Source organism: Eubalaena glacialis, chromosome 6 (genome assembly GCF_028564815.1).
Source record: "Eubalaena glacialis isolate mEubGla1 chromosome 6, mEubGla1.1.hap2.+ XY, whole genome shotgun sequence".
NCBI classification, from domain to species: domain Eukaryota; kingdom Metazoa; phylum Chordata; class Mammalia; order Artiodactyla; family Balaenidae; genus Eubalaena; species Eubalaena glacialis.
Window position 1 is genome coordinate 46,791,418 of NC_083721.1, and position 11,363 is coordinate 46,802,780.

The window sequence follows — 11,363 nt, forward strand, 5'->3', positions numbered from 1 at the left end:
TATATACTTTTGGTAGCTACAGAAAAAGGACAAAAGAAAGCAGATGTAAGAACTACTTAAGACTTCACCTTATTAAAAACCATACATTATGAAATTAAAGAAAAAGCCAATCACACTTTTCTGTAGAAAATTCAAAAAAACACCTATTTCGGAGGAATGTGTGGCTCTTTGTATTAGTAAATAAACAATCTCCCCTTTCTGAAGGAGCAGGAAACCAGTTTGATGGGATTAATTTTGGCCCAACATCCCGGTGAGGGAGGTCAAGCTCTGCAGAGCCTGCACAGGAAGAGTGGGCAGAGACCCGGCCCGAGAGCTGAACTGAACCCTGACAACCCACTAACCCGGGCCGGCAGCAACTCGTCCTCCCGGAGCCAAGCAGTTTCCTCCCCCCTCACCTCTACATCATCATAATGGGGCGGCAGGCCCTGAGAACCCGCAGGGGTTATGTACACATTCGAGCCAACCAACGAGCCAAAGTAGCACTCCAACTTCTCCTGGATCCTCCAAAGCTCATCCTTTAAAAAAAAAAAAAAAGGTGGAGGGGAAAGAGGTGAAAAATACATTAGAAACAAGGAATATGTCCTTATGCGCTCAGCAAGTCTTTATCGCACAGCTATTATGTTCCAGACACCTGGAATTCAACCCAAGCCAGCACCTCTGTCCTCAGGACCCTTCTGTCCTCGTGCAGAACAGCGCAGAGAAGAGGCAGCGGCAGACGAGACTGGAGAGGCAGGCAACGGGGAGTCATAGGTTCTTAAGCAGGACAAAGACAGGATCCAATGCACACTTATAAAAGCTCACTCAGGCTGCGGTGTGGGGAACTGATCGTAGAAAAGCAAGAGAGAGCCGTGGGGAAGCTACGAAGGCAGGAGCGTGGGCTGGGAGTGACCAGAGTGGTGGGCGAGCGAGAGAGAAGTAGAAAAGTCGAGATGCACTCAGGAAGCAGCACTGACACGACATGCTGATGGCAGGGGTATGGGAGTGGGGAGAATAAATCAGAGAAACATTCTTGGGTTTTTGACTGAAGCAGTTAGTCAGCTCCCAGTTCCACTGAAATGGGAAAGATTTGCTACAGAACAAGCTTTCAGGGGGGAGAAAAGAAAAGCCGTACATCAGAAGTGTTAAGTGTGCGCTGCTAAGACCCCCGTGTGCTGGCTGGCTAAGTCTGAAGTTCTGGCAAGACGAAGAGCTAGGGGTTACATCTGGGAACTGCCTGCACAAAAGGGTACTTAGAGCAATGGGGGCAGAAATGACAACCTAGGAAGGGGGTACAGACAGCGAAGGGGTAACAGGGTCGAGGAATGCGCCCTCTCTCCAGTCCCTAATCAGCTCTTCAGGGCCTAAGTCGGACTGAGGGGCCTAGAGAGGAGCCACACATCCCTGCAAGGAAGAAACCTGACTGTCCCAAGGCAGGTGAGAGAGGAGAGGCAGCGGTTACGCCACATAGGTATCGGCACTTCCTATGTGCCAGGCACTGTTTCCAAGTGCTTTACCTACTTCAGTTGTACAACCCTCCCAGCCACCCTGTCTCATAGGGTGGGTCCTGTCAATATCTTCAGTTTGCCGATGAGGAAACAGGCACGAGAACACACAGCCAATGAATGATGGAGCCAGGATTCAAATCCACGCAGCCTGGCTCCGGAGCCCACACCTTTAACCATGACTCTATATTGCCCCTCTAAGGAACTACCTTAAAGAAGTCACCTACAAAGAACACTGCAGAGCCCCTTCAAGCACATGAATGTACAGTGCCTGCCACACACAAGACACTGGAACATTTAAAGTATTTGCTGAGTAAACCAGTGACCACAGCTTGGGAGTCAATCCTACCACTGGACTGAAAAAAACAAAAAAAACTACAGTATTAAAACTGCCAAGTGGGAAAGAATTGGGTCAGCATGAAAAAAGCTTTGGGAGACATCTTCAGTATAGACCGCTGAGCTTCTCTACTTACACATCTCAGGCAACACAGGAAGAATGATTTTATGGCATCTGAATAGCTCCAGAGAGTTAACAGATCTCCCAAGCTGCCTCATTTATACCTGGGAGGGGCCAGCAGGACCTGGCCCTGTAATTACATTTATACAGTAACTGGAACCAGTTTCTCTCTCACTCTTTCTGTCTCTGATGGCCTGAGAGGTGTCTCAGGACCATATGGGTGACTTTATGGCCCCCAACTCAAGCTTCTGGGTCTGTAATTAAGGAGTACATGTCTCTTTTCTTCTTAAAAGTTACTGAAGGGCTTCCCTGGTGGTGCAGTGGTTAAGAATCCGCCTGCCAATGCAGGGGACACGGATTCGAGCCCTAGTCCGGGAAGATCCCACATGCTGTGGAGCAACTAAGCCCGTGCGCCACAACTACTGAGCCTGTGCTCTACAGCCTGCGAGTCACAATTACTGAAGCCTGCGCGCCTAGAGCCCGTGCTCCACAATAAGAGAAGCCACCGCGATGAGAAGCCTGCGCACCACAACGAAGAGTAGCCCCCGCTCGCCGCAACTAGAGAAAGACCGCGCGCAGCAACAAAGACCCAACGCAGCCAAAAATAAAATAAAATAAATAAATAAATAAAGTTACTGAAAACCCCATCATTTGTACAATTTTTCTATCTCTCCTGGAAATAGAACCTTTAGCTTCTCAGTCTGCCCAGTGTGGCCCAGTAGAAAGGGATCTGGAGTCAAATCACCACAGTCCAAGTTGTAGGTACAAGTCAGCTTCTTTATTTGCAAAGGAAGACTCCCACTCTAAGACTGTGGGAAACAGCATATTTATCTCAAAGCCTATTTACATTGCAAAGCAGCGTACAACTGTTACGGCTTCACCAGCGCTGACTTTGGCACAAACAAGGCTCCTGAAATCTGTCTCCTTTGACTCATGACTCCCAATTATGTCTGGAGATGCCAAGGAGGACCCCAGAACAATGGGAAAGGGAAAGGGGAGGCTCCTCCTCTCTCCACTGACCTACCTGAAGACTCAGCTGAACACAACAGCTAAGACCAGAAGCCCACACTCACACCTAAAGATGAAAGCAAACATGCCAAAAGCCCTACTACATTTCAATTAATATCTTTAGATATATGGTTAGGAAAATGCTTTAATTTTGGAATCAGAAGTCCTTACTTAGTAGCTATGGAAAAGTCACATCTGTGAACTCGTTTTTTCCACATAAAATGGAGACCACAGTGATTGCCCCGATTATTTCAAATGTCTGTTGGAGGGTTCAAAAGTGAACACATGTAAATATCTGGTAAACTCATCTGGACTCTTGATACACGGATTACCCAAAGCAGATGGGGAACAACCCACCACTCTCTGGTTACCTCCTTACTCATTTCCAGACAAACTAGAATAATAAACTGTGCACACTGTGTGACCTGATAAAGAAAGGGCTGACTGTTCACTCTGATAGTCTCTCAATCTGGCCAATGAGGAACTGCCTCTACACTTTCTCTATCCTGGTATCGACATATCCATTAGTAAACACACACACACACAACACTAAATCTGGTCATAATACTTGGAACCCAGCTTCTAGTGTAAGAGGGTGAGCTCCTGAGGCTTACAGATTTCTTAAGTCCTGGTGGTGGAAAAAACAAAGCAAAACAGGATGCATCCTAGTCTAGCCTGGGGGCTGAGTTGGGATGGGAAAGCTCATCCTCCCTGCTTTAATAAACATGGCTAGAGAGCTGAGTCAACAGGGCAAAGGAAACACAGTCTTGGCCGCTTGAAATTGCGGAAGAGGAACATGCAGCATTCAAGCAGACGAGCAGAGAAGAGCCCAAGATGATACTAAAGCACAAAAATGACAGCCACAGAGGACACCGCACATATGCCAAACAGTAACTTTCTGCTGGTCTGTGAACAAATTACATGTAATCAACATCAGTGATCTTTTCTATTCATAGTTCTTAGGTGTCTAAAAACCACTCTTTTAAAAAAAGTGCTACTTCTAGCTAAGTAAAGAGTCAAGGACAAGCTCAGAGGGAAGTACCTCGGTGTCCATATTTTCTGAATACACGTCATGACTTGGTCTGCAAGTGATTTATAAATTCCTTTTGGGTGCTAGGGACAAAAGGCTGGCATTCCAAGGACATTTCAACTGCTCATGATTGCCTCACTCCTTTGGAATGAGTACTTGTACCGAAAAGTCTAGGAGTACTTGTACTTTATCCAGAGTACAAATAGGTTCAGGATCCTGTAGACAAGAAAGGGAAAGGCATTCAACAGATGAGGGAGGCCTAATGGATCTAACAGGGCACCTCGAGTTCAGTCATGAGAAGCATTACTGGTAATTGATGACAAAGTCCTAGGAGCCATCACACAGCCAGAAGCCACCCCCTCAGTGTGGAACCGCACACGCTGCTCTCCTCCTCCTCCTCCCAAGCTGACATTTTGATTCAGCCATGGGTCACAGAAGGGCATTTCTGAATGGGGATAAACTTTATCTAAAACTCAGAATGGGCCCTCAATTGTTCTGGGCCACCTGTCACATAAAGATCTCACGCCTCTAAGAGCAGATTAGCTCATCCTAAGTCTACATTTTATAAACACAGAAACTGAGCACAGAGGAGGCAAATTACTTCTCAAATGTCAACCACTGATGCAGAATAAATAAAAGGTTAGCCAGTCTTCCCGACTTGCAAATCCAACCTACCCTCCACCTGCGAATGCCCCCCAGCAGCAGTTCCACGACCCTGCCCCTCAGTGCCGGACGGGCTGCTGTTAATAAGGGTGAAGTCTCTTTCTTAAACGTGCATCTGGTATGTGGTCTGGTCACTGCTCAGAAGCCTCTGCTTAGGTAGATGTAGGCAGTAGAGGGAGGAAACTTCAAGAAAAAAATGATCACCTTGACACTATCGTGCCTTAAGTTACAGTGAAGGGACAAGCCAAACAGAAATGTCTACCATGTGTCAAAACATAAACCAGCCCACGGAAATGCTCCTGGAGGTGTAACGTCACTTTAACAAACTTTATAAACCTGAAGTATAATTTAGTTTTTGCAGCTCAATGACACCTCACCATGTCCAGCCTGAGTTGTTGCAGATTCTAACAGTTTAGCCAAAAGGGAACATAAAGTCACTGAAGTTGTAATGCATTTGAAGACCAAACAGGTGCTACCTCTTCTCAAACTGGCAGTAGCCTAATCATCATCAAAACAGATTTACCCCCGAGCTGATCTGTGGCCAAATGTTAGCACTTTAATACACACCAGGATTCTGCACTGGGGAGAACCTGTTACCTTAAATCTCTGAGGTTGGTGAAACTGAATTGTTGCCCTTTTCTGATCAAAATCTTTTCTCAGCTGAAGAAAGTGCGCTTTGCCATCTTTATTTAAAAGCTTCTTCTTCCCATTGACACACCGGCAGACATTTACGTCTCTTCCATAGTACATACCCCGGCTGCACAGACTCTTCAGATCTGAGAGCCTGAACAGGGACCGGTAATATGTGGCCAGCACAGGGTCGTCTCTCTGGATAAGAAGGGGCTTCTGCTCCCAGAATTCCTTGAAAAAAGTCTCTGTCTTGATGGGCGAGATTAAACTTTCAAAGAGGCCACTGGGACTGTCAAGGTTCAAAGGGGAAGGCCCACCAGCTGCCTCCACCTTCACCTGCTTACAGGGCACAGGCCCCTCTTCCTTCCCATCCCCTGCAGGCTTCACTTTCTTTGGCATCATTGTCTTCAAGACAAGGCTGTGAGGAAACGCAAACCTGCCAAAAAGAAGGAAACACTCGTGTTTAGGTGTCCCAGTGCCGGTGTCAGAGGATCTCATACACACAACTTGCATGACTATTAGGCCTTTGTGCGAACTCTTCCAAAGCCAAGGCCATTTCTACCAGAATAAGATACAGCCTGAAGCCAACACCATTTCTTCCAAGATATGATTCAGCCTCAAACACTATGCAGATCACATATTCACAGAAAGGAAGGCATGTTTTTCTTGTACACAAGCACTAAGTTGTGGAATTCATTACTTATTGGAAGCTATAATTATCCCAAATTAAATGATTCAACTATCTCAGCAGTTCCTAGCCACAGTTTTAGCCTGTGGCCATTGACACAGCAAAGTTGAAATCTTAAAGTTGGCTTTAATCAGCACCAGATCCCAAATCGAATTAGATGCACTCTGAGTTATAAATACTTGACTTAAGAACCACCAAGAGCTGCCCACGGCCAGATGCTCCCCACCAAAGGACTACCCCCAGCTGCTGTCCTGGAGGCCACCTGGGCCAGAGGTGCCACCTGATGGCTGGGGCAAGAAGCTGCCTGCTCCCAGGTCCTTAAGCACCTGAATTGCCTCACTTCCAAACCTCAGCTTATTCCTAAAAATTGCCACTTTATCAGAAAAATAAAAATAAAGCAGAAAACTAATTGGGGGCTGAAAGTGAAGGGTAAAGATAGTTATATCTCAAGGCTTTTAAAAGCTCTACCTTTTTAACTAAAATAAGACATAATAAAGTGGCAATGTCATTAACTTCTAACAAAGCTCTCCTCCCTCCAGCCTTCCCGTGCACACACATCCCCTGGGCGCCTAGGGCTCAGGTGGGACTTGAGATTCTGCATGTCTAACAAGCCCACAGGTAGTGACCCTACTGCTGGGCCACAGACCACACTTGAGTAGCAAGAGAATCGACTCCCCTGAGTATTGCCAAAGGTCTCTCAGAACTGCCTCAAACCACAACTGTCGTCACGTTTACAATGCAGGTGTCCTCCTGCATCTGGAGTTCAAGAACGTATGAACTTAAATTATATGAATTTCCTGAAACTGCAAAATGCTATTTTAAAGTAAATTTTTTTTCTGGGAAAGGGGGTAGGTCCATTGCTTTTACCAGATTTTTAAAAGAGTCCCCATCCCCAAAAAAGGTTAAGAACCACTGTGCTTATAAAAACCAATTTTTCCCAGAGACCAATAACTTATTTACAAATGTTATGCTTTTCTATCTTGTTGGGCTATCAGAATTGCAAGCACACAGTTTTCTGCTCTTTTGTCATTATAACTAAGCTGTATTTCAGCTACACTATGGACTGAGTAGAATTAATGGTCTGGCCTGGGAAGTAGGCACCTGAACAATGTGTTACACATTGCAACAACTAACTTATAAATTTATAATTGATAAATTCAGAATAAACCTAGAAAATAAATTTAGAATTAATCCCTCTGTCTAGTGTACCCAGCCCATTAGTCACTTAGTGGCCGTCTTGGTGATCAGATTGACTGTCCTAGTATCACAAAGCTTGTGTTCCAGTGACCCTTATTTTACTTGATAATGATGGCCCCAAAGTGCAAGAGTAATGATGCTGGCAATTCGGATATTCTCTTACTGTGCCTAATTTATAAATTAAACTTTGTTATAGCTATTTGTGAATAGGGAAAAAGCACCGTGTATACAGACTTCAGTACCATCCACGGTTTCAGGCATCCACTGGGTGTCTTGGGACGTTGTCAGCCGTGGATAAGCGGGCGCTGTTTAAAACTCTCTAGTGGCTTCATTTTAGCTTCTAAATATTGTACCCACAAATAGCTCAGTTCCTTCAAAAGGTCCAGTGCTTTTGGCAGGAAACACAGGACCATGGTAGGAAACTAACACAAATTGATACTACAAGCTTGCATTGAAGGGGTAAGGGCTTAAGCCTTTTTCTTAAACTTTGGAAAAAAAAAAACTTTAATGTCTTAGGATATATTATCAATGAGACACATTTTCTGAAAATGTTTCTTATTCCTTTTAAGTTAAACAGACCAGCGTGCTTTCTCAACTGAAGAATCAAAGCTTCAGTGAGACAAAGTACTGCTAGTACTTGGAGCCCAGAAGTGATGTAGAAATACAAGAGATATGAAAAGATTCAGTAGACAGCATTGCTTGTGCAGAAAAGAGCTACCTGCTATCCTTTGAAAGGTCAGCATGTGGTGGATGTCAGGTCTGGGAACTAAGATTTCAGTTGTGTTCCCACCACCATTAACTGAAAAGAGGGACTCAACTGTGTCTAAGCTGTTTGGACAAACAATGCAGGTTATACTGAACACCTGCATTCCTTCTGGGTGTCTGGAATTTTGATACATGCCAGGCAGAAGGTCCTACATGATGAGCCCCCAATAAAAACCCTGGGCATTGAGTGTCTAATGAGCTTCCCTGGTTGGCAGCATTTCACACATGTTGTCACAACTAGCTGCTGCAGCAATGAAGCACTTGGTCTCCATCTGCTGTAATAAATCAGTTGTGAGTCCTAGCAAATCACTAACCCTGGGGATGGTGTTGGGGACCCGGGATACACTGCTCACATTTAATTGTTAAAAACTGTTAGGTTGCCTCAGAAGGTTTGCATCATTAAAGGTGTTCATCAATGAAAAAGTAATTTCATATTCAGCTACACATTTCTTATCCCTCACAACTGGTCAGTTTAAAATTTATTTAAGGGATGTGAGCAGCAGGAAGATGCAAACAAAAGGCTTGTTTTCCTTAAGCACAGTATATGAATACAGTATAAGCATATTCACCAGGAAGTGTGGTGAAACAAAGTGTGCAAAATACTTAAGCCAAAAATAAAATCACTTGAAGCATATTTCCCATCTACAATCAGTAACAAAATAAATAACAGTGCATAATGAATGCTTTTGTTAGACTATGAATTTCACGACTTTTACTGCCAAAAGTTACATCATTTATTGTTTCTATGTGTTCATTTTGAAATGATTTGAGGCTCAGTTAATTGGAACCCAGCTTAGAGGTTATTAGGCAAACATACTATTTCTCTGATTCTCACACTACCCATACTGTAAGACAACCATTCTTTTTAACAGCTTTTGGGAGGTTGAGAGGAGAACAGAGGACATACTACACCACATTAAACTTACAAAATAGTAAGCTGCATCACAATTTCAGAAACATAAAAAAGTAAAAAAAAAAAAAAAAACTGTGTTTTGTAATGTAAGAAATATAGGAACTAAACAAGAGAATGCTTCGACTGGAAAAGTACAGCCAACACAAGCCTGCCTCTGAATCTCACAGACCACCCAAACAGAAGTTAGAGTAAGTATTTTTATAAGCTATGGGGGGGAGGGGGGGGGGAAAGCAAGCGTTTAAAAAGCAACTGTTTCCACCTTAAGTTGACCATAGCATTAAAATGTAAAAAGATTAAGTTAAAAGATTCAAGGTTCATATTTTACTAACTGCCCACAGATGAAAACCAGCAACTAATCTAAACAACTTTGAAGGATTAAACTCCACAAGAAAATCAATAGTGATACCCATTCTACAGGCAACAAATACCAACAAAGCCTTTATATTTTTAAGCGTCCTAACTTTCTTTTCTATGGTAATATTCACTGACCAGAAGTCTTAACACAGGACAACTATCTGCACATTTTCAGAGCCTAGCACAGAGCAGGGCACATAGGAGGTCCTCAATAAACATTTGCTGAATTTTTTTCCCCTTTTTCATCTTTTGTATACAATTTTAGAGAAAAAAAACTCAAAAGCCTTACACAAAACAGAGTTAGGGGAAAACAGATGGTTTGTTGAGCGGGGATTATTCTTTTGATGGCAGCTGTAGCTTGAGTATTCAACAGTACGGTCAGAGCTGAAAGGCACCTTAGCCATCAGAGGTCATTACCAACCAGGAGAGGGAGGTGTGTCTTTATAATCTCCAGAGCTGTGTTTTACAAAGTAGTCAAATCACCAGGAAAGCTTGTTAGTATGCAAATTTCTGGGCCCCATATCAGACCTACTGGACTAGCACTTCTGGTAGCTGAGCCCAGAAATCTGCAGTAACAGAGTTTAAAAAAAGTTAAAAAAGAAAAGTAACAGTTCTCTGCAGAATTTTAGATCCACTAACATAGAGGAGGATCATAGGCAAACTCAGCTCAGTTAAACACACACAAACTGACAGAAACGATATATTGCCTGTAACAAGGTTGCCTAGGCTGACTTAAAACATTTCATTTGGGCCTTCATTGATGTTTATCAGTTCAGAGAGGGAAAAGTGGTTCTCCTGTTGACCTAAAGCTGTGATTGGCACATATCTTTTTAATTCCATTTTAGAAATAATGGATTGAACCTCATTAATGTATTTTAGTAACCCTGAGGGTACAAAGGATGAGGGCAGAGAGGCAAAACTATCCAAGCGATGGTGTTAGAAGCTGGATAAATCAGGCTTTTCCACTTAAAGATGAGCCCAGCGAAATCAAAGGCCCGGCGCCGAATTTACAGCTGATTATTGGAGTAATCAGAGCCTGCGATTCCCAGGCCAATACTTCCTGAAAACACAGTGAACAACCTGGTCTCATTAACCTGATGGACGACCCAACAGTCGAGCAGCCGTTCTAGAAATATTCGGTGACAAATGAAAGAAAGGGAGGGTAGGCTGTCATTTTAAAGTACGGTGGGGCGAGAAAGACGCAGCTCTCCCGCCCGCACTTCAGGTTTCGCTGCTGTAAAGCCGGTCTCCTAGGCCCGCCCGGTCGCCCGGGAGGACAGCCCACGTGGCGCTCCAAGACAGCCCGCAGCGCGGGGCCAAGGCCTGCATCACCCTCCCTGCAAACCTCCAATCTTTCCGTGTGCTCGTCCCGTCTCAAGACCACCGGCCGAGCACGTGGTTACTCTTGGTGCCCTGGCCATCCGCGACCCTGGGCGGCCCCAGACCCAGCGTGCCCACTATTCCCGTGCCCGGGATCGTCGAGCGCGTCGGCGCGCGTCCCCCGTCCCGAAACCAACAGCGCCCGCCGGCCGGGGCCCGGCCGCCCCGAAGCTCCCGCCCCGAGCCCTGCGGTCCCCCGCAACCCCGACCTTGCTCCACCCACACTCGCGCCTGGGCGCCCGGAAGTTGAGCACCACCCCACATAGCAGTGGCGGGGACGGAGGGCCTGGACCGCTCCACTCACCGGGCTCTGCCTGTTGCGCGCGGCCGCGAGCCAAGCGGGCAGCGTCGTGGGTTCGGGGCGGGGCGGCGCAGCGCTGCGCGACGTGCGCACGCTCCGGCGGCCCCTCCTGCTGGGCGCCCTTCTCCACGCCCGCCGGCGGGCCCGCAGCGGGTGGGAGGTGGGTTGCTTCCAGCTCCCGGATGCAGGGTTATGTTGGGAGTTAAAGCCCGCACATTTTTTTCTCTGGTGCTAAAGGAAATAAAATGAGGGTTATTCTTGAATTGGGGCGGGATGAGGCCCAGGATTTGGGTACGTACTCTAGTACCACCCTGTTCCTTTAATGAATGGAGAAACTGAGGGGGTAAGTGAGCTGCCCAGGTTTAGGGAGCTAGCGGTCCAGGTTCTCCATCGCTGCCCTTTGGGGCTCTCTGCTACACTCTGCTGCTTTGTACTAAGTCAACTATAATTATTATCGTGTTGCTCCCGGAGAGAGAATTAATCCTGATTTAGAAGG

At 45.6% G+C, this 11,363-nt stretch overlaps 1 protein-coding gene across 7 annotated transcripts in view; it reads right to left on the reverse strand.

Moving 5' to 3' along the window:
- RIOX2 (ribosomal oxygenase 2) overlaps nucleotides 1-10,931 on the reverse strand; it is a 27,353-nt gene extending 16,422 nt beyond the window's left edge. Inside the window, exons 1-3 of one of the 7 annotated variants that reach the window (XM_061194044.1) lie at nucleotides 10,871-10,931; nucleotides 5,237-5,705; nucleotides 396-515 (exon numbers count right to left, since the gene is read on the reverse strand). In XM_061194044.1, the coding sequence (XP_061050027.1) occupies nucleotides 396-515; nucleotides 5,237-5,671 (555 nt within the window). In that variant the 5' untranslated portion in view covers nucleotides 5,672-5,705; nucleotides 10,871-10,931. The other 6 variants (XM_061194045.1, XM_061194049.1, XM_061194046.1 and 3 more) reach the window with 6 other exon arrangements.
- Between the last annotated feature and the right edge of the window lie 432 nt (nucleotides 10,932-11,363).